This window comes from Podarcis melisellensis (assembly GCF_964234715.1).
Source record: "Podarcis melisellensis genome assembly, chromosome: 16".
NCBI classification, from domain to species: domain Eukaryota; kingdom Metazoa; phylum Chordata; class Lepidosauria; order Squamata; family Lacertidae; genus Podarcis; species Podarcis melisellensis.
Window position 1 is genome coordinate 35,371,987 of NC_138533.1, and position 23,630 is coordinate 35,395,616.

Below are 23,630 nucleotides of genomic sequence, written 5' to 3' on the forward strand. Positions count from 1 at the left end.
GAATATGTATATGCCTTGGCCTGTCAAAAAGAGTGAGCCTCCTCAAGGAAAGGTTCTTCAAATTAACCTTCACACTGGCCTGGGGGAGAAAATGCTACTCTCTCTCTCTCTCTCTCTCTCTCTCTCTCTTTGTGTGTGTGTGTGTACACACATGCGCAAATAGCCATGCATATATCTCACCGTTCTGATTTCCAGAAGGTCTCCAACGGAGTATAGATTTGAATAGCAGGATGAAATTGTATGTCAGAGGTAGGGAATATCAGGCCAGGGGACCAAATGTGATCCTTGAAACACTTCTATCCGGCCCTCAGGATTCAATCCAAGCCACACCCCTCATTGGCTTGGCTTTGCACCTTCTTCTAGAGATGTTACCTGGATGGAATGTGTCTTTGGCCTGTGATAATCTCTCTTCCTTGCCTGGATGGAGTATGGAGAGATCACACCTGTTCCTGAAATGGATTGTGGCCTTCAAACTTCAAACTTCATACATGAATAAACAATTAAACAGCAACAACAAAGGACTCCTGGACAGTTAAGTCCAGTGAAAGACGACTATGGGGTTGCGGTGCTCATCTTGCTTTTTAGGCTGAGGGAGCTGGTGTTTGTCCACAGACAGCTTTCTGGGCCATGTGGCCAGCATGACTAAATCACTTCTGGTGCAATGGAACACTGTGATGGAAACCAGAGCAGTGCACGGCAACACCGTTTAGCTTCCCTCTGCAGCGGTACCTATTATCTACTTTCACTGGTGTGCTTTCTAACTGCTTGGTTTGCAGGAGTTGGGACAGAGCAACGGGAGCTCACCCCCAACACAGGGATTCACACCGCCGGCCTTACGATCAGCAAGCCCAAGAGGCTCAGTGGTTTAGACCACACTGCCATCTGAGTCCACAGCGCTGAAGTATACTTTTCTAACCATGCACTTAAAGGTAAAGGTAAAGGTACCCCTGCCCGTACGGGCCAGTCTTGACAGACTCTGGGGTTGTGCGCCCATCTCACTTAAGAGGCCAGGGGCCAGCGCTGTCCGAAGACACTTCCTGGTCACGTGGCCAGCGTGACATCGCTGCTCTGGCGAGCCAGAGCCGCACACGGAAACGCCGTTTACCTTCCCGCTGGTAAGCAGTCCCTATTTATCTACTTGCACCCGGAGGTGCTTTCGAACTGCTAGGTTGGCAGGCGCTGGGACCGAGCAGCGGGAGCGCACCCCGCCGCAGGGATTCGAACCGCCGACCTTTCGATCAGCAAGTCCTAGGCGCTGAGGCTTTAACCCACAGCGCCACCTGCATCCCAACCATGCACTTAAGAAACTTCTATTAGGCGAATTGGAGAATTCTAAAACTCTGAGTGATTGTATTGTATTCTACAATATTTACCTCCTGGCATCTATATTGTTTGAGGAGAAAAAGGGAAATTGATGTGTCCAAAACATCATGATTTCCCCACCCCCTGCCACTCACACCCTGGTCCATCAAACTCTCTTATCAGCAACTCATGTTCTGTACAATAGAAAAGTCAGTTTGAATAAAAATAAAAACCTGTTTCCAAGGTGGTTAATCCCCAATAGAAGCTGAGAGAAAGAACAGAAATCTGCTGCCTTCTTGGTAATACAGACATCACTTGCAGTAGTAGTTGTGTTCTGACTTGCTTTTAAATAGCAATATGTTTGGAATGCGGTGCAAACATAAGGGAGGCAGGGAAGTGCTGTGGTGAAGCAAAGTGATAGATCAGTGGCCCAAACAGGATGATGTTTTCTGCCCACAAAAAATAGTCTAGCCACAAAATGAACAAGCTATACATGGCTGTAAATTTATATTTAGCTATAGTTAATAATAATAATATGCTGATGCTGATGACCGCTAACTTGGATGGAACTAAAAGAGATTCATGTGGGTTAAGGCTGTCAGTGGCTATTTGGCACAATGATCATACTCTACCTCAGGGGTCAGCAACCTTTTTCAGCTGTGGGCTGGTCCACCATCCCTCAGACCTTGTGGTGGGGTGGACTAGATTTTTTGGGGGGAAATGAATGGATTCCTATGCCCCACAAATAACCCAGAGATGCCTTTTAAAGAAAAGGACACATTCTACTTATGTAAAAACATGCTGATTCCCGGGCCATCCACGGGCCAGATTTAGAAGGTGACTGGGCCAGATCCGGCCCCCGGGCCATAGGTTGCCTATCCCTGCTGTACCTCCACTGTCAGAAGAACTTTACCGCTGAATACCAGGAATCACCAGTGGAGAGAGAGGGAAATTGAAATGGAAAACATCGCAAGGGATGGATGGGAAAAGAGAAATGGGTGTGCTAACAGGTTGGCGCCCTTCTATAGTCCAGTACAGGCGGACTCCCAAAGTCAGCAGTATCTGCAAAACTAGGGGTAGCTAAAGTGGTGCCCTCCAGTTATTGGTAGGCTCTTAACTCCCATCATCTATGAGAACTTGCCATGCCGACTGAAGCTGATGGGAGTTGGAGTGCAACAACATCTGGGGCACATTTGGGCCAGTGTTGCCTCTACTGTGTCATCAGTGTTGCTCAGTGCCTCACAGCAACATCTTTAGACAGTGATTGGGAACCTGTGGCCCTTCAAAGCATGGGTCGGCAAACTAAGGACCGCGGGCCAGATCAGGCCCAATTGCTCTCTGGATCCGGCCTGCGGGCAGTCCTGGAATCGCCGCTTGGATCAGTGTGATCATTCGGGCTGCACCATATATTTTTTTGCAATTTATTTGGGCGACATTCCCGCACACACACCGCGGCGGTGCCTCCTCCCTCCCTCTTCCTGGTTTCTCCCCGCCCTGCAGAGGAAGGGAGCTGGGCTTTGATTGGTGCCAGCCCAGACTTGCCACCTGCCCGCCGGCCTCTCCATCCATGGCCATGCTGTGGGCATCGTGATGGGTGTGTTGTGGGGTTTTGGCTGGATTTTGGCATGCCTGCTGGCCCCGTGCCTGGCGCCCAGGAAAGCTGGACCGGAAATGAGAGGCACTGCCACTGCCACCGGCTCCTAACTGCAGGCAGAGCAGCAGAGGAGTTAGGAAAACAGGGGCAGGGAAGGGGCTGGGGGAGAGAGCGAAGAGAGAAGCCCCTCTCCACTGCACGCGCATGCACAGTCCGGCCCGCCACAAGGTCTGAGGGGCGGTGAACTGGCCCCCTTCTAAAAAAGTTCGCTGACCCCTGCTTCAGAGGATCCCAGTCTCCCACTCCCATCAGCCCCAACCAGTGTCACCAGTGGTTTGGGGGGGGGGAGTCTCAGTCCAACACCTGGAGGGGCACAGACGCCCCATCTCTGATCTCAACACAGCCCCATGCCTTCTGAACCCTATGTCCAGTCTGCTATGTGTCAATGAGGAAAAGTGTCTGGTCCTCTTTGTATGCCTATGCACAATCCCAGCCCACACTCTAGGCCCGTGAGCAAGACAATTGTGCTATTTTTTCTTTGCCCAACTCTCTCTCTCTCTCTCTCTCTCTCTCTCTCTCTCTCTCTCTCTCTCTCTCTCTCTCTCTCTCTCTGTGTGTGTGTGTGTGTGATTGTGTGTGTGTGTGTGTATAGAGAACAAGTCTGATAGTCAGTTGGCCTATTCTAACTTTGGGTTTATGCGCTATGGAGTGTAGAGGAACCACTGGGGAGCCTATCAGGCTGTGAAGCTGTTCTAATTAGGAACTAAAAGGGGCCCCATCTCCAGTCCTCTTCCCATCTGCTCACCCTCCTTCTTTCATCAGTCGCTCAGGGTTAATTGATTGATGAGTAGATATACTGCAAACTGTGCCCATAGAGCCAGAGCTCAGTATCTATTGCACCTCAGCAATTGTTTAATCCCTAGGTGAGCTATTAATTTCCTCCCTACTACAAACATATGGATTTCCCATGTCAAGTTGTGGAGTTATGCTGTGCTGTAAAAATCCTTACCATCTAATAGGAGCATGGGGAATCCTGAAAGTGAGGCTCACAATTTTTTCTAAGCTAAGAAAGAGGAGTCCAATGCTGGCTCCTGGTTAGGCTGCAGTGCAAACCATTGTGGTGGTTTTGTCTCTGTTTACCCAGAGGGAACTTCCCTTCTCTTTTACCAGTTTTGGTTTCTGACTTCGCATCTCTAATTTGGACTTTCAAGGCCTTTACAGCAGCTATTGCAGGAACGGGAAACCCCTGGCTCTCTGGATTCCTTCCAGACCACAACCCCGTTCCAGCCACACCGCACTACTGAACCTACTTTGTATCTCCCTTGAGCGCTTTTGGCTGGCTGGAATGCTGACATCACAATGCCACTATACAAGTCTATACAGTCGTACCTGGGAAGTTGAACAGCCTAGTTCTTGAATGTTTTGGTTCCTGAACGATCAAAACCAGGAAGTGACTGTTCTGGTTTTCAAACATTCTTTTGGAAGCCGAATGTTCAATGGGGCTTCTGTGGCTTCTGATTGGCTGCAGGAGCTTCCTGCAGCCAATCAGAGGCCACACTTTGGTTTCGAAATGTTTTGGAAGTCAAACGGACTTTGGAAATGGATTTCATTCGACTTCCAAGGTACAATTGTATTTGTATAATATAGATTGCATTTGGAGTACTGTGCACAGTTCCTGCCTCCTCACCTGCAAAAAGATATTGTAGAGTTGGAAAAGGTTCAGTAAAGAGTAGCCGAAATGATCAAGGGGGTGGAGAAACTCCGCTATGTAGAAAGGTTGAGTAAGAGGTCACATGCCAGAAGCTTTTAAAATTATGCACGGCATGGATAACACTCATAACACTAGAACTCAGGCACATCCAATGAAGCTGAAAGTTGGAAGCTTCAGAACTGGTAAAATAAAAGGTCTGGAAACCAAGCCTTATGAGGAATGGTTGAGGGAGTTGGGTATGTTTAGCCTGGAAAAGAGGAGACTGAGACAAGATCTGATAAAGGTAAAGGTACCCCTGCCCATCAGGGCCAGTCGTGACCGACTCTAGGGTTGCGCGCTCATCTTGCTCAAGAGGCCAAGAGCCGGCGCTGTCCGAAGACACTTCCGGGTCACGTGGCCAGCGTGACTAAGCTGCATCTGGCGAGCCTGCACCAGCGCCGCACACGGAAACACCGTTTACCTTCCTGCTAGAAAGCGGTCCCTATTTATCTACTTGCACTTAGGGGTGCTTTCAAATTGCTAGGTAGGCAGGAGCTGGGACCGAATGACGGGAGCTCACTCCGCCGCTGGGATTCAAACCGCCGACCTTTCGATCGGCAGGTCCTAGGCTCTGTGGTTTAACCCACAGCACCACCCGCCTGGAAAAGAGCCTGGAAAAGAGGAGATATGATAGCCATCTTTAAGTATCTAAAAGGCTGTCACATGGAAGATGGAACAAACTTGTTTTCTCCTGCTAAGGAGACTTAGCCAATGGCTTCAAGTTCCAAGAGATTCTGACTAAACACCAGAAATAACATTCTCACAGCAAGAGCTTTTTCAACAGTGGAACGGACTGCCTAAGAAGATTGTAGACTCTCCTTCACTGGAGGTTTTTAAGCAGAGGTTGGATGACCATCTGTCATTGATGCTTTAGTTGAGTTTCCTACACTGGAGGAGATGGGCTAGATGACTCCTAGGATCTCTTACAATTCTAAGATTCTAAGATTCTAAGATTCTATGTGCTTTGTATGCAGCCTTCATGAAAAGTATATCTTTTGGTGCAATCTTTTTGCACACTGAAACTGCATTGCAGAATTGTGCACAGTTTGACTCGACACTCTTATTTTCTGATCTGGAAGCAAGTTCAGAAGTGATCGGGTTGTCCTGCTGTGAAAAATGGACCAAACTAATTCCTCTTCCACCCCTTAGATAAACATATTTCCCAGTGCTATCTCCAAGGTTTTGGGGGCCCTCTGTCAGGACCTTCCTGCACCCAAATCGAAAATCAGGTAAGGCCTCATCAAATGTGTGAGTTTTTGAGTTGATAAGGCTTCCTACCATGCCTACAACTGCATGGTGTGTGTTTCTCTGCGTGTGAATTCCCAGGAATATCCTTAATTAGCATGGCATTGAAAAGCAGACATAGATTTTGGGTCTGAGCCCTGGCTTAGACAACGCTCTGCGCTGTGCTTGCTAGCAGGTTCTGGCTGTGCCGTTGCTTGTATTTGACTATCGCCTGCTGGGATGAGAGCCATACAACATCCAGGGCAATTTCCCTTTCAATGACTCCAATGTGCAAGCAGACTGTGGGATGCTCCCTGGAATTTTGAGAAGATGAGGTGCAGAGAGATGCTGCTGCTGTTAAATCAACTGTGCTGTGGGAAGCTCTATCAGGAGAGAATTACCTGCTGACCTACATCCATGCTCACAAAATGGCTTTAACTCAGGATGGTTCAACCACAAAGATTTTGTGTAATTTTGAAATTGCTGGCTCCCCTTGGGGAGGAGTGCACTAGAGCAGTCTCCACTAGCGTCTTTGATATGAAACCTCTTTTCTCTGGCCATCTGGTCTGGTGCATGTTAACTGTCCTGATGAGTGCATAAAGGAATGCTCCCTCAAGTATGTATAGGATTGTGGGTCTAGTGTTGTGTATGCAGAACTCACCAACCATGCTAGGCAGTGCAGGTCACTGGAGTGTTAGGATATGCCTAAGACCTTGCATGGGGCAGAGTTTGCATTGGTCCTTGTTGCTGTTTGGGGCTGGACCAGGAGCTGTAGGCTAAGGTGATCTAGAAGCTGGAAACTGAGCATCTTGGGGCAAGCTAGTAGCCGGGACTGAAGGGCAAATCAGAACCAAAGGAGGAACCACAAGACAGGAGCCAGCCAGAAATCCAGGACCATAGGACAACCAAGAATGTAGGGACGCTCCTGAGCTCAGGAAGACTTGAAATAGGACCTGTCCAGGACTATTCATTGACCATTCTGAGTGGGCATTCAGTCAAGGGGCTGAAGGTACTTCACTGAGAAGCCAGTTCCTATAGTTCCGCAGCTCACCACAAGGGGCAGCTGTTCACAGATCCCAGAAGTTCTTGACACCCACCATATGCAAGATCAACACTCCCTAACTTCTCTTGACAAAACAGCCTCCTGCACTCCCTGTTATAGCTAGCTAATATGGCTGTGGAACCCCTAATATGGGGGAGAGATTAATCTTTATCCACAGCCTATCCACCCCAGCTCCACTTTTTCCCTTCCCTCTTAACATAAGAATACAAAAAGAACCCACAGGATCAGCCCAGTGGCCCATCTAGTCCAGCTTCCTGTTCTCATGGTAAAATAATAATAATAATAATAATAATAATAATAATAATAATAATAATTTATTTATACCCCGCCATTTGGCTGGGTTTCCCCAGCCACTCTGGGCAGCTTCCAACAAAATATTAAAATACAATAGTCTGTCAAGCATTTAAAGCTTCCCTAAACAGGGCCTGGGACTCGGATGGTGCTGTGGGTTAAACCACAGAGCCTAGGGCTTGCTGATCAGAAGGTCGGTGGTTCAAATCCCCACGACGGGGTGAGCACCCATTGCTCGGTCCCTGCTCCTGCCAACCTAGCAGTTCGAAAGCATACCAGTGCAAGTAGATAAATAGGAACCACTCTGGTGGGAAGGTAAACGGCATTTCCTGCACTGCTCTGGTTCACCAGAAGAAGAAGAAGAAGAAGAAGAAGAAGAAGAAGAAGAAGAAGAAGAAGAAGAAAAAGAAGAAGAGTTTAGATTTGATATCCTGCTTTATCACTATCCTAAGGGGACGCGGGTGGCGCTGTGGGTAAAACCTCAGTGCCTAGGGCTTGCCGATCACATGGTCGGCGGTTCGAATCCCCGCGGCGGGGTGAGCTCCCATCTTTCGGTCCCAGCTCCTGCCCACCTAGCAGTTCGAAAGAAAGTGCAAGTAGATAAATAGGTACCGCTTTATGGCGGGAAGGTAACGGCGTTTCCGTGTGCTGCGCTGGTGCCGGCTCGCCAGAGCAGCTTCGTCACGCTGGCCATGCGACCCGGAAGTGTCTGCGGACAGTGCTGGCCCCCGGCCTCTTAAGTGAGATGGGTGCACAACCCTAGAGTCGGACACGACTGGCCCGTATGGGCAGGGGTACCTTTACCTTTACCTTTAAGGAGTCTCAAAGCGGCTAATGAGGAGGCTAATGAGGAGTCTCATTCTCCTTTCCCTTCCTCCCCCACAACAAATACCCTGTGAGGTGAGTGGGGCTGAGAGACTTCAAAGAAGTGTGACTAGTCCAAGGTCACCCAGCAGCTGCATGTGGAGGAGCGGATAGGCGAACCCGGTTCACCAGATTACGAGTCTACCGCTTTTAACCACTGCACCACACTGGCTCTCAGAAGTGGCTTAGTCATGCTGCCCACATGACCCGAAAGCTGTACGCCGGCTCCCTCGGCCAGTAAAGTGAGATGAGCTCTGCAACCCCAGAGTTGTCCGTGACTGGACCTAACAGTCAGGGGTCCCTTTATCTTTTTAAACAGGGCCTACCAGATGCATATGAGAAGTTCACAAGCAGGACATTCAGAAGCATAGTCCCTCCCACAGTGGAAGCAGTGCACAGCCATCAGGGTTCGTGACCCCTGAAAGCCTTATTTCCTGCTCTTTTTCCATCTGCTCATGAGACAACCTCCCTCCCACAGAGAAACTGACTGGGAGCAGAAACTGACAGCAACATTAATTTTTGACTGGGTCAGACAAAAGTTTGCTTGGCCCTGCATGTGTCTGAGGGACAGCCATGCATTCACTCTGGGGTTTTACTTCCAGGGATCCTGGAGATCAAATTGAACCATGAAGAATGAGTTGTCTAGCAAATCAACATGTTCTCCCGGTATAGGAGGTATTGGAAAGCAGAGACTGCCTCTGATAAATGGGGACATTTGGGAGTGTGTGTTGTGTGTGTGCACCAATGTATTCTGTCCTCCCCCTTCCCATCCTAGATTTAAGAGGGGCGGGGGGGGGGGAGAGCAAGAGCTGGACAGAGAATAATTTTAGCCTCATTCATTATTATATTAATTGTGCTCCCTTCTGCCTCAGTGATTAGATCGAGTGATTGGGGGATGCCTGGAGGTGGAGCTGCTTTCTCCTGGGACTGAGGGTATGTTTATTTGCTGAAAGCCAGCATGGTTGGGAAGCCGAGCACAACTAGGCATTTCATGCTATCTACACATGTAGGGTGATTTGGAAGAGGGGATAAATCCTTATTGGAAATCATTTGCTAGCAGAACTAGAGCAAACCGAGTTTCGGAACAATATAGGCTTTAAAAACACACACACACACACACACACACAGAGAGAGAGACACACACACAGCCAACCAATGATCCAGTTACAATATAGAAATAAATTATCCACTATGCCTCGCCCTGGGAATTAATGTCAAAGTATTTTAAATAAATAAATAAATAAAGAATCAGGCTTGGAACTCAGGGATGTTACACGAAAGGTTTGGGGTGCAGGTTCGTGACATGTTTGGATAACTTTGCATATGGTAATTTATTTATTTAATGCAAATTCAGGCCAGCATTTTAATGATTATTATTATTTGGAGGGAGAACCAAAACTTGACTCTTGTTGTATGGACTTACCCTGAGCTTTGAGCTGTCAAACAAATTTTCTGGCTCAGTACGCATAGAATCAAATAATTGTAGGCATGCCAATGGCTATCTTCCTCTTTTTTTGGTGTTAAGAAAATTGAGAACCTCTTATAGGAATAACTAGCAACCTCATGCCCAGTGCTGTCCAGGAATTCTAACACACCAACAATGTACAGTGGTACCTTGGTTTAAGAACAGCTTAGTTTATGAACAAGTTGATGAAGAATGCTGCAAACTGGGAAGTAGGCGTTTTGGTTTGTGAACTTTGCCTTGGAAGCAGAACATGTTGAGTGTGTTCCATTTGTAAATTGAGTCCCCCACTGCTATGGGAAACCATGCCTTGGTTTAAGAATGCTTTGGTTTAAGAACAGACTTCCGGAATGGATTAAGTTCGTAAACCAAGGTACCACTGTATAGCTTTGAAATCAATGTTCAAAGTTAGTGCAGTTTTGAAAGCTACAGGCTGCCATCTTGATTCAAAGGAGCACCCAACTGTAACCAAACATAGGTGAAAAGCGCTTGCTGATTTCGAAGGAGCTGCCATGCAAAATTTGGTTCCAATATCTTAAGAGGTGTCCAAAATACCCAGTAGATGAGTAAGACAGTGGCGTAGCGTGGGGGGTGCAGGGGGGGTCGGCCGCACCGGGCGCAACACCTGGGGGTTAGGGGGCGCAAATCCATGGGTTAGGGGGTCAAATCCATGGGTTAGGGGGTGCAAATTACTTGCCTTGCCCCGGGTGCTGACAACCCACACTACGCCACTGGAGTAAGATACTTTCTAAAGAAACAATAGCTTGGTTGCAACAGCATGTGACTCTTAATTTCAGGGTCATGGGTTGAAACCTCATGTTGGGCAAAAGATATCTACATTGCAGGGGGTTGGACTAGATGACACTTGTGGTCCCTTCCAACTCTACAATTCTATGGTTCTATGACTGTGGTGGACAGTGAAAACCTTTCTGTGTATGTCAGCATTAAAGCTCTTTCCTTACTTCTTTCTTTTTCTCCATCCAGCAAAACAGCAACAGGACGGTGAGTGCTCTCCTTGCTCCTCTGAGTGTCGCTTCTTTATATAGCTGTTGTTATTGCACATGAAATAGTTGTCACAGACAGCCATGCGTCAGCTAGTCTAGCACACCAGAAGCTGCCAGCCGGGTAATGGCCTTGTGATTTGACTTGCTGCTCCAGGGCTCAGAGAACAAATGAACCCCAAATCCCCACTCTCCCAGTGAAAGTGAGAAGCCTGGTAACATTATGGGGACACGAGGCTCCTTGTCTGAGCCTCTGATGCCCTGCTGCAGAAACACGCACAATAACGTCTACCCAGTTCACAGACCAAACATCTCCAAGAAATCTGCTTTATTTAACTCAGGCGTGCGAAGTTCATCTTCTGAAGTTTGCATTGGGCTTGTGCCCTTTCACTAATTAAATTTAATTAGAAAGCCTTATGGGACTTCTTTCTTTCTTCTTCTTCTTTTTTGAAAAAAATCCATCTCTGAGTGAGGATGCTTCACTGTCTGGGTGATTGTGTATGTATGTGTGTGAGCATTCCTCATTTCCTCCTGAAATGTTAATTAGAAGGAGAACATGTTAGGTTTGGGGAGTGAAAGCTGTCTTGCAAACCCATAGATAAACAGATTGATTTAATTTTAATCTGCTTTCATGGTGATGCATAATGATAACTGGTTTCTGTCTCGCAGGGCTGGAGAAAGCGCAGACCTTAATAAGAATTTGTGGGTATATTATTCAGCTTTAAATGACTTACGTTTTGCTAGATCGCTCCCCGTAAATTATGCCAAGTCCACAAGGAACTTGGAGACTTTAAACTGTTTTTTTTTTCTATTTACGCTTTTCCATCAAGAAAGTCTAACCCAGAAAAACTTGGAGTGTCAGAGGATCCAAAATCATCTAATGTCTATACGAAGTACCCATGTACACAAGAAAAGCATTTCTGCCCCCCAGCTCCCATGGTGGCATCCTTCTGCACTGTAGCTGAGTCCATTGCAGAAGGTCTTCTGATCTCCAGGGGGTTTCTCCCCCCAAAAAGCTTCCCCCATTTTCATAATTTTGACTCCCCCAAAATAAGGGGTGTCTTATACATGTGGGACGCATACATGTCAGGGGACGCGGGTGGCGCTGTGGGTAAAAGCCTCAGCGCCTAGGGCTTGCCGATCGAAAGGTCGGTGGTTCGAATCCCCGCGGCGGGGTGCGCTCCCGTCGATCGGTCCCAGCGCCTGCCAACCTAGCAGTTCGAAAGCACCCCCGGGTGCAAGTAGATAAATAGGGACCGCTTACTAGCGGGAAGGTAAACGGCGTTTCCGTGTGCAGCTCTGGCTCACCAGAGCAGCGATGTCACGCTGGCCACGTGACCCGGAAGTGTCTCCGGACAGCGCTGGCCCCTGGCCTCTTGAGTGAGATGGGCGCACAACCCCAGAGTCTGTCAAGACTGGCCCGTACGGGCAGGGGTACCTTTACCTTTACCTATACATGTGGGCATGTTATACATGGAAAAAGGTAGTTCTATAACCAAATTATGTATGCCAAAAGGCAGAAGGCCAAGTTCCACCACCTGTCCTGTTTGTAGTGTTGGTTTGTTTCCATACAAGAACCTTGAGAACCTATGCAGACCTTGAGCACAGAGACATAGCATGGGCTGGGATGGGAAGGGGAACACCTTGTTGTTGTTGTTTTTATATATATTTTATTAGGTTTTTTAAAAAACATATCATTTCCAACAATCACATAGCATAACTCCTTATCTTATACATTCTGTCAACACCTCTGATGATTTTCCATCCTTTATCACTTATTCTGCATTTCTTAATATATCTATTACTCTTAATTGTCATCAACTAATAATTCTCTCATAGTCTTTCTTGCAATATTTCATATAATTCTCCTTGCAAAACTTCTTGCAATCCTACTAGCGTAATCTGTTCATTACTATTACTTTTCAAATAGTTCATATATTTACTCCAGTCTTCTAAGAATCTCTGATTCCACAGGTTTCGAATACTTCCAGTTAATTTGTTCAATTCTGCATAGTCCATCAATTTCATCCGCCATTCTTCTATCGTCGGTAATTCTTCTTGCTTCCATTTTTGTTCCAATAATATTCTTGCTGCTGTCATTGCATATAAAAACAATTTACAATCCTGTCTGTTAATCTCATCACCTACAATGCGAAGTAAAAATGCATCTGGTTTCTTAATAAATGTATATTTCAACATCTTTTTCATCTCATTATATATCATTTCGGGAGGGCAACACCTTGTTATGCCCCCACAACAGACCCCCTCCTATAGGCCAGAGCTGAAAGGAAGGTAACTGTGCCTGGGCCAGGCTCCACACCTCCTTCTCCTCATGGCTGGTGGCATCACCCTGTCGTGCCTCTCATTTGCTGGGCTCCGGCACATGATGGCCCAGCGCCACCCTGCCTGAGCTCCATTCCCTGGTCAGGTCTGAGGAGGTGCCCTGACCAGAGAGGAGGAGAGGTGGCGGCAGCATCTTAGCACCTCTCCTCTGGTGGTCTCCAGTGGCTCAGCACCACCAGTCTGCCCAGTCCACCAGTGGGGTGCTACACTAGCCCCCCCCCCCCGGTACCAGTAGCTGCCCCTATGCCGCTTCTTGGGAAGCTTCAGGAATAGAAAACTGGAATCAATTTTACAGATGTTTGCCAACTTCTTTATGTGCTTGTGATAGTAACTTGAATTTGGGGATGGGATGAAGGTAGTGAGTGGTGTCTGGCCACTGTATGCCTCCTGATGCATATTATAGCATCAGCATTGGCTTGCAGGATCACAGCAAGCTCCACCTGGCTCAGTATCCTTTCTCCAACAGCAGACAGCCACAATTCCAGCGTCAGCCCACCAGCAGTACAGTGGTACCTCGCAAGACGAGTGCCTCGCAAGACGAAAAACGCGCAAGTCGAAAGAGTTTTCCGTTTTTTAAGTCGTTCCGCAAGACGAATTTCCCTATGGGCTTGCTCCGCAAGAGTTCTTGCGAGTTTGTTTCCTTTTTCTTAAAGCCACTAAGCCGCTAAGCTGTTAATAGCCGCTAAGCTGCTAAGCCGCTAAGCCGTTAATAGCCGCTAAGCCGCTAATAGCCGTGCTTCGCAGGACGAAAAAACTGCAAGACGAAGAAACTCACGGAATGGATTAATTATGTCTTGCGAGGCACCACTGTATATTGTACAGGCAGATGGGCCCTGACATGTGCCCAACCATACTGGGCGCTGATGCCAAGCCAGGCTGTTTGCCTGTAGAGAGAGGAGTGGAATGGGACAAATACAAACAAATGCAATTATATGTTCCCAAACCTTTGCGCACAGAAAGGAAGAAAAAACTTATCAACTTTCTGTTCAAACTCTGCTTTGATCTTCTTCCTGTGCCTCCTGTGGAGCTTTTATAAAAATACTACCCCAAAATCCATCTCTTTGGTGGTTAGAGCCAGACACGACGGCTCCGTTGACATTGCACTGTGGCCCCTGGCGCTGTGCGGCGTTGCAACACAGTTATGTCTTTGCCAGCCAGCTGTTCCACTTTATACAACACTTAAGTAACAATTTCACGGCCGTTACCAGCCTGCAGTAATGACAGGGGCTGGGAGCTAAAGTGCTAACTGGTTTTTAAACTACAAAGAAGTGAAGAGGAAGAAGAAACAAGGCTGGGAGATGTTAAAAGAGGCACGAACAAGTAAATGAAAACGGAACGGCACCTGCATTTTAATTGCATGATTTGAAGCCTCTCCTTATCACCCAAGTAAACATGGTGTTTAGCGGGTCAAGAAGAGTGTGTTGGGAAATTACTGTCTTTGGGAAATGCAAAGGTATTGATTCCTGGTGGCTCACTCCATCTGCTCCAACTGTCTCTATTCACCAGGCATTGTGCTTATTTTCTGCTACAAGTCTGTAATATAATGCTGCCCATGTTTGGTTTCTTTCCCTCCATTAGAGGAGCAGTTAGCTCACTGCGGCTTACTCCCACAAGACTGCAGTCTCTGAAACGAGGATGAAAGGAAGTGAGGAGACAGGACCTCCGGACTTACCAAAGGCTGCAGAGCTATGAATGCTTTCGTTCTGAGGAATGATGCAAAAAGAACAGGCTGCAATTGTAGAGTTTATTAAATAGGCTTCAGTGATTTTTTTAAATGTTTTTTTTTGTTTTGAAGGAGTTGTTATGATCAGTCTATTAACATAGCCTGGGTTTGGAAACAGTTGCTGGAAAAATGAGCAGAGTGCATGGCAGACAAGAACCAGTGGCAATGAGGGCCAGTGGCATTCACATCATTAGTTTAAAGCACAGTCCTTCAGATATTCAAAGAGGTCTATCATCTCTCAATCTTCTCTTCTCCAGGCTCAACATACCCAACTCCCTCAAATGTTTTATTTTTGTTGTTGTTGTTGTTAACTGCTTTGAGGTTTTTGGTTTTTTTAATCAAGCGGTGTACAATTTTTATGAAAGAAATAAGATCGTAAAGAAAGCTTCATTTCAAGACCCTTTATCATCTTGGTTGCCGGCCTCTGCACACATTCCAGCTTATTAGCAGAGGACCACAGGTTCCTCGTTATGGGTCTATGATGAGTGAGCCCCAGGGAAATGGGCATAGAATTAGGGGTTACCATGGCTACTGGGCCCATCACCTCCTGGCAAATAGAAGGGGAAGAAATGGAGGCAGTGAGAGATTTTACTTTCTTGGCCTCCATGACCACTGCAGATGGTGACAGCAGTCACGAAATTAAAAGACGCCTGCTTCTTGGGAGAAAAGCAATGACAAACCTAGACAGCATCTCAAAAAGCAGAGACATCACCTTGCCAACAAAGGTCCATATAGTTAAAGCTATGGTTCTCCCAGTAGTGATGTATGGAAGTGAGAGCTGTACTATAAAGAAGGCTGATTGCTGAAGAATTGATGCTTTTGAATTATGGTGCTGGAGGAGACTCTTGAGAGTCCCCTGGACTGCAAGAAGATCGAACCGATCCATTCTGAAGGAAATCAGCCCTGAGTGCTCACTGGAAGTACAGATCCTGAAGCAGAGGCTCCAATACTTTGGCCACCTCATGAGAAGAGAAGACTCCCTGGAAAAGACCCTGATGTTGGGAAAGACTGAAGGAACAAGGAGAATGGGACGACAAAGGATGAGATGGTTGGACAGTGTTCTCGAAGCTACGAACATGAGTTTGACCAAACTGCGGGAGGCAGTGGAAGGCAGGAGTGCCTGGCGTGCTCTGGTCCATGGGGTCACGAAGAATTGGACATGACTAAATGACTAAGCAACAATCCAGAAGTAGAAATGGAGATTGGGGGTAATCCTTGTCTCATAGCCCTTCATCCTTCCTTCCTCTCCTCTCCGCCTTCCCCAGCAGAGCACAAGACTAGCCGGCTCCTTTTATTTAAGTATTTGCAAGTCTGATTTACTGCTGGAGCATGCAGGTGCTTCTCTTCCTGACATATGTGCAAGGTTATCTGGTTTGCCCTGAACGCCCGTAGCAAATTCCTCCACGCTCTAGTTTACGAAGAGACTTGTGAGATTGTGCAGAAAGCTGTAGGGAAAATGTAAACTAGGTAGACCTGAAAATCTGTACCTGACAGGAATCTCTTGCTGCAGACTCTTGGGATACTTCCGATCACCCCACCATATACAGCCCACCATGCTTATTTTATTTATTTAAAATTATTTATAGGCTGCTTTTCATTGTGGAGAGGGAAATGACAAGGTGGTGTACTAAATAAAACCAGTACGCTCAAGTAGCCATAACATGTCAACCAGTTCAGTAAAAGGGGTACTAAGGATCAGTGCCTGGGAATGTCCATGGAAATGGTTTTTAACATCTGGCAGAAGGCCTACCCCATAGATGCCCATTGTATCTCTAAAGGGAGGTCATTCTACAATGTGGGGGCCACTCTGGCAAGCCCCTTTTTTGAGTTGCCATGAGATGTAGCTCCACTAGATGTAGCCTGATCCTCTGGTGCTCTTCAATTCAAAGGCACATGCAAGATTAAGATCGTTCTGTCTAGGTAGGGATGGGGGATGAATATGATTCAGTTCACCTGCAAAGCTGCACTTGGATAATTTGCACTTTCCAGAACATTGGAAGAAGTGAGACACAAATTGTTAGTGGTGCCCAAGTGCCCGGGGGGGGGGGGAGGGCAGAAATCAAAATGATGACAAAGTTGATGCTGGGCAGGCATCTCTGGGGAGAGAGCACCCCCCCCCCCCAGATTTCATGCATTTGTATACCATACTTCAAACAATTGGTTCCCAGAGCAGTTCACAACAAGGAAAGACAGGGATAAGAACAGCACAAAAACGGAATGTCAATATGTAATCTGCCGGCTTGATGAGATCACCATCAAGGGTCTTGCTCTGTAGTCCCACAGTTTGGATGGAGAAGTCTTATGAAACAAAGACCCTGGACCTGTTCTGGGTTGACCCCAAGACTTCAGAATGACCTTCCTCAGGGACTATGATTTGATCCTTTCCTACTGGCCCTGGGGCAATGGTGTGAATTGTTTTGAATGTTATGGATGGACCTTTATTCGGTCTGCCTTCAGATGTCAGGTGTATTTAGAGTTGGGCTTATTTAGAGATCTGGCTTCTACTCTGGCTTTAAAGTTTGCTTTGAGGTTTAGGAAAGCTGGAATATTTTTTCAGTGGAACATGAGATTCTTACTAAACATCAGAAGGAACTTTCAGGCAGCAAGAGCTGTTCAATAGTGGAACCAACTCCCTTGGAAGGTGTTGAACTCTCCTTCCTTGGAGGTTTTTAAGCAGAGGTTGGATGGACATCTGGCATGCATGCTTTAGCTGAGATTCCTGCATTGTAGGGGGTTGGACTAGATGACCCTTGGATCCCTTCCAACTCTACCATTCTATGAGTCTATGATAGGATAATTGTATCGAAAACCCATGGAGCTGCTTGACAAACTCCTAGAGATCCAGTGGCAAAGTTCTGTCCTCCTACATAGAATAATTGTTCAAGACAAATTGTGAAAACAGCCAAAGGGTAGAATGTGAAGGCCAGCTAGGCAGATGAACCCAATATATGCCAGTCTTGTAATCCAAATGGATTGGGAAAGGAATCCCGTGTTGTTTGTTACACTGCCTTGGCACTCTTCCCACTGTTTAAGTCAGAAGCCGTCTCGGGAGAGGCTGCCAAATGTGCCTTCCCTTGTAATAATGACATCTCTTCTTCGTTTGACACTTGCAAAGCCCCTCATGAATATTCAAGGGCGTGTGTATCCTGCTTTTCAAAGAAAATATCAGAATCACATGTCACAGCAATCCAGATTCTAAAATCAAGGAAAGCTGTATTCTGCAACCTGCACAAATTGGGCAAATGTGCACAATTCCTCTTGCTTTGCATTCCTCTTGCTTTCCTTTCATTTGTGCCACTTTGTGTAATTTATTCTGATGCTACTAGTCACAGGGTGAGGATCTAGGCCAAGCTTGGGGAGATTGCGGTGCTCTGGGTGGTGTTGGGTTACCACCATCCATAGCCATCTGCCCGGCTGACTGGGGCTGGTGGAAGTTGATCTGCATCTTGGAGGCTACATGTTCCTGACGCCTGATCTAAAAACTACAACCACCTGCCCTTCCCAGTTGCTGGGAAGGGATGGAGCTCAGTGGTTGAGTGTCTACTTTGCATGCAGAAGCTCCAGCATCTCCAGGTATAGCTGAAACCCTGGAGAGCCACTGCTAATTAGTGTAGACCATGAGTAGTCAGCCTTTTCATACCTAGTGGTTAAGAGTGGTAGACTTGTAATTTGGTGAACTGGGTTCACTTCCCCGCTCCTCCACATGCAGCTGCTGGGTGACCTTGGGCTAGTCACACTTCTTTGAAGTCTCTGAGCTCCACTCACCTCACAGAGTGTTTGTTGTGGGGGAGGAAGGGAAAGGAAATTGTTAGCCTCTTTGAGACTCCTTAGGGTAGTGATAAAGAGGGATGTCAAATCCAAACTCTTCTCTTCTCTTCTTCATTTTTATTGATGGTAAAATTTCCTTACTGCCCACCAGTGCTCAATGGAAGGAGGATTCAGCTTGTGCCGTAGAATTCCCCACAGTCCACCTAGAATCCTGAAATGCCCACTATTGGGTGGTAGGGACTAGGTTGACAACCCCTGGTGTAGGCAGTATTGCAGTAGATGAACTGACTCAGTGGAAGACAGCTTCCTATGGACCAGCTACCTTGTCAATGATAAGTCACATTGGACCAATCTTCCTGTGTTCCATGTTGAAGCCTGAACATCACCTTTAGAGTACATAGGGAACTGGCATCCACACTGAGAGACATCCAGCAGAATGGGATCCTGGGATCCTGATTCCCTACTTCATGCTTCATCTCTCTGGAATCCTGATTTCCAACCAGTTCTTTCTTTGTTCCAGTAGAACATTTATTGACACCAAAAGTGCACAGGTTTGGATATGGTTTTAAAGGGGGCTCCTAAGAGCCTCAGGTTCACTTGTCCCAGATCACCAGCATAAGGTTGACTCATGAACCTGTTCTAGCTCCTTAAGTGGGGACTCTGAAGCCTCTGCCTCGGGCCCCATCTGCATTAAAAGCATTTAAAGCATCATCATACCACTTCAAAGCAGTTGAGGTTTCCCCCAAAGAATCATGGGAAGTGTAGTTTAAGGGTCCTGACCAGTGTAAGAAGACCCCTATTTCCTTTACAGGGCTACAGTTCCCAGAGCAGTTTAACAATTGATCCTTTGCAGAGAATTCTGGGAAGTGTAGTTCTCTCCACTCTTAACAAACAACACTTCCCAGAATTTTGAGGGGGGGGGAGCCTTAACTGTTTAAAGTGGTATGATACTGCTTTAAATGAATAGCACAGATGGGACCTCGGTATCTTAGTCACAACTGGAGTCTGGGGTCATTAAACTAGGTGGTGCAGCAAACATGTTGTATTACCTTGGCTTGAGAGTTTGATGCCGATTTTAGTGCTGTGTGCACACACCTCACAGCTAAATAAGCTCTGCCTGTCTGAATGCCGAAGGATAGCTTTCTTAAATCATCGCCTCTTTGAAGGACCAGTAGTGAGTGGTAATGCAGTGAAGACTGGTGAGAGCAGCTAGACCTCGCAGTCCCTGTCTGCTTGTTAACATAGCTTCTTCTTTCTCCCAGGGCAAAGGTGAAGAAAGGCGTCAATGTTTTCAGCATAAGAGCCAGCAATCCATACACATGGGACGTCCAGAAGAGTGTGGATTATATTGGGAAATATGCACCGGCTGTTATATTTTGTCGAAGAAAATCTACCCCCTTGGGAAAGAGGTACGTAGGTTATTACCAGTAGTTTTCAAGCTGTGTCTCAGGGTACTTCTGAGTACCTCCTGGGAAAGTGAATTATAGTGACCCACTTCCTTAAAAACATCACTGTTGATTTTCCCTTGCCATGCCAAGATCTGTCGGGGTGTTTGCTGTATTCTGGAGTGTCCAGTCAGGTCATGCGGGACATGGCAAAGTGTAAGAGATCTAGTCTGCACCATTTCTAACCTCAGGATATTTGTGAATTGGGAAATGGAACACCTTCAGTCTGAAAATGTTATCCCCAGTCTCCATCTCTGAAGTCTGGACCCAATTACCTGACTTGTATTGAATTCAGCATCAGCCAGCAGTGTGGCTCAGAAGCTTATCAGGGCAGCCTCGAAAAGCATATAACAGATAAACTTTCCTGAGAAAGCACTTGCTCACCACTATAGATCTTTCCCTATGATACACAGCCACAGGAGTGATATGGGAACCAGGGTGGGGAAGATTTGGTCCTCCTGATGTTACTGAACTAAAACTCCCATCACCCCTGACCATTGGCCATGCTGACTTGGGCTGATGGGAGTTGGAGTTCAACAACATCTTGAAGGCTGCAAGTTCCTCTTCCCTGATTTAAGCACCTACCTGGTGGTCATAGGTGACAAGGAAGGGCAGGCAGGTAAGTGAATGAGCTGGTGGAAGAGCAGAGTGGGATCATGACATATGGAAGCCGTAAGTGACATCAGGTTTAAGAGGCCGCATAGCGTGAGCAGAATAATGTTTTATTGTAACACAATGGAAATAGAAATAATAAAGTTTTATATCTGCATATTTATCAGTACCAAGGCTAGGATGGAGCTCAAAGCTACCTAGAGCATAAAACTTGCAATAATCTTATTTGCATACAAAATACCTTTAAATGAAAATACCTTATGATTTCTCACTTAGCCTGCATGAACACTTTGAATGTACAGCAACCAAGATCAGCTAATGAAATTTTGATATCGTTATTTCTGCAGATTCATAAGCACATTGTGACAAGTAATTGTGTGGCCATTAAGTATACTTTTGTCATAGCAGAACAATAATGTCTCTATTAGCATCTGTTTCTCCCGGTTCCTTTATTTATATTTTAACCAAACTTTACACAAAACTTTAAATTTAGTAATAGTTTTTGTGTTTAGAGGGCTCCACATAATCTGAGCCCCTAAACCGCAGTACCCTTAGCTTTGCATAAACCCAGCGCTGTGGAGTCATGTGATGGGGCATTCTGTCCCTCTTCCAAACCTAGCACAGAAACCAAGTGATGTATCAGTGGAGAGAAACCTCCTCCTTCCACACCTAGCACAGTAATGCAAGAATTTACTGGGGGAGACACAGTGCCCACTGGGACTGGAAGGGCAGAAGATAGGGAGACCAACAGTAGGTGGAGCCAGAGGCAATCACAGGAGGAACCAACCAAGTCTACTGCTGTTCCCCCTCCTCCTGTTGAGTTCTGCAAGAGCAAAACTGACACTAAGGAGCAGGAGGAAGCCGGCAGCCAGGGCTACCTGCTGAGGTTGTGGTTAAATAAGAAGGCAGACAGGTGGGAATTGGCTGAGTGTGATGGGGCAGTTCCCCATTTCCCATAACAGACCGGCCTGTACTGCATCAGGACTATCCATCACTGCTCTGCCAGCCTCCAGCAGGCTAGTAGAAAATGTTGAAGACTTTGTGGGATTCTTTAGGATGCTCCGTTGGGGTTGGGAAGGTTCTTCTGGGGCACGTTGACATTTTGTGTGGGTTTACAGTGAAGCACATGAGCTGAGCATGTGCTGTTGAATGTGCCTCGGAATCCTCTGCAATGTGTAAGGCTTTGCCAGAGGTCAAGCTCACATGAAAATTGGTCCCTTGGCCATTTAGAAAGTTGCTTGCGGGAAGCCACCACTGTAAACATTGTTTGTCAAAGGTCAGATTTGTTTTCACACCTTTGGATCCTTTTTATTCATAGCAGATCTTCTTTCTTTCTTTCTTTCTTCATCGTGAAGTTCTACATCATGCTCATCAAATATATGCAACAAATGTATCTTTGTGGGTGGAGAGGGAGGGGTAGATGTTGGGTTGTATTTAATGCCAGTCCTACTCAGAGTAGATCCATCACTAACCTATGCTCATTAAGTTCATTGGGCCTACTCTCAGTTGAAGTTAGGATGCTATCATTTTGAGTTGGTTTATAATATTATTATTTTGCTTATTGTGCTGTATGTGCTATAAATCAAAGAGGAATGTGGTTTTTTTTTAAAAAAAAGCCATCTCAATTGCCTAAAGGAACTAGGAAAAGGCAGAAGGCTGTGTGTGTGTGTGTGTTTTAAAAAAGGAGCTTTGAATTTTGTCCAACCCTCTTGTTCAGTCTCTTCAAATTACTGGAGAGCTTTAAAGATGAGCGTCTTGCTAATTACTACCCTTGGTTTGTATCCTGAACTTTCCAGGGGGAATTAAAAAAAAAAAAAAAAGGCTTTACACGCTTCATTCCGCCGTTCTTGTGAGTGAATTTTTAATCCACATTCAGAGACTTAGAGCTTGATTTTTATTTTTTTTTAATTCCCACAGTGTAATTGCTAATGTAGGACAGTGACCCTTAAAACAATCAGCATTTAAGAAGCTGGCTACTGTTTCGGTTCCTCGTTTATGAAAACAATCACTTTTGTTCTGGTTTTACTAACAGCTAGGGGCCATTCTTATACGTCAGAGCTGGCATGGTTTGTTTCCATCCCAGGGGCCACATTCCTTTCCATGCAAACTTCTGAGGGCCACATATTGGTGGTAGGCAGGGCCAGAAGGAAATCTGGGAAGATCCACAAATGTAAATGTCATATTTGTACAGTAGGCTAGTTTTTGCACATATGCCTCTCTATTCATGGAATAATGTACAATATTATTATCAGCAATGTGCCCTAAATTTCCAGTATTGGAACCCTAAATTTCCAGTATTAGAAAGAACATCATTTTGGTGTCTGCGTAAGTGAGGTAGATGCACTTCCGGGTTTGACGTGTTTGTAATCCAAAACATATGCAAACCAGAATGTTTGCAAACCAAGGTACCACTGTACACAAAACGGACAAGCACAAATTCATGTAATAAACATAGAGTGTTATCATAATGAGGATCATAATGCCCTGTGTGTGTCGGAGATTATGCTGTTAACAATATGCTTCAAACACTTTTTGGCCAGGCAGGGAGCCTCCTGATATTATGTGATGTATCTCAGGAATGCTGGTGGTCACTGTAATGGTTCTAGGGGTTGCTCGTGCATAAGTTGTCACCACTCCTGGCTAGGTTACCTGGGTGAACCCTTTCTGTCTGGACAGCCTCTCACCCGTGGCTGTCTCAGTCGCTGGCAGAATCCGTCAGTGGGCGTTTCTTGAACTTCTTCCAGCAAAGAAGTTCTTTGACGCCAAGTCTCCTCCTACTCTCCCTGTGCGGAAGTCTTCTGCGCAGGGAGGGTGTGGGCAGCGGAGGACCCGTGCTCTCCCCGCTGGTCTCCGGCGAGGAGCCCTGGAGCCTCCTCTCCAATTCCCCCATCTGCCCCCCTTCTCCACTGGTGTTACGCTGATTTCCTTCCCCAGCAGATGGGCTGCCTCTCTCCCTACTGGGACCCTCTCTGGCATCCCTCTGGAGCCTTCCCTCCGCCTCTGGCTCCGATGGCAGTTCCCTGACAGTCACCTTGGATTTCTCCCCAAAGAGGCTGGAGAATGGGTAACATAGATTTCCTGGGTCTTATCCACATACCTCATTTCAGCCTGGTGAGCAACCAGGCACATACGGTCTGTAGGGATGGGACAAAATCTGTTTCAGTTCACATTTAAAGCTGAATTGATTG

At 46.4% G+C, this 23,630-nt stretch overlaps 1 protein-coding gene across 2 annotated transcripts in view; it reads left to right on the forward strand.

Moving 5' to 3' along the window:
* The window catches only part of LOC309359497 (transmembrane protein 132D-like), a 461,903-nt gene that overhangs the window by 175,799 nt on the left and 262,474 nt on the right, over positions 1-23,630 (forward strand). Inside the window, exon 3 of one of the 2 annotated variants that reach the window (XM_081893265.1) lies at positions 19,648-19,794. The exons of the other annotated variant lie outside the window; for it this stretch is intronic. Coding sequence (XP_081749391.1) covers positions 19,648-19,794 — 147 coding nt within the window. The remainder of the gene's footprint in view (positions 1-19,647; positions 19,795-23,630) is intronic. 2 annotated transcript variants of the gene reach the window in all.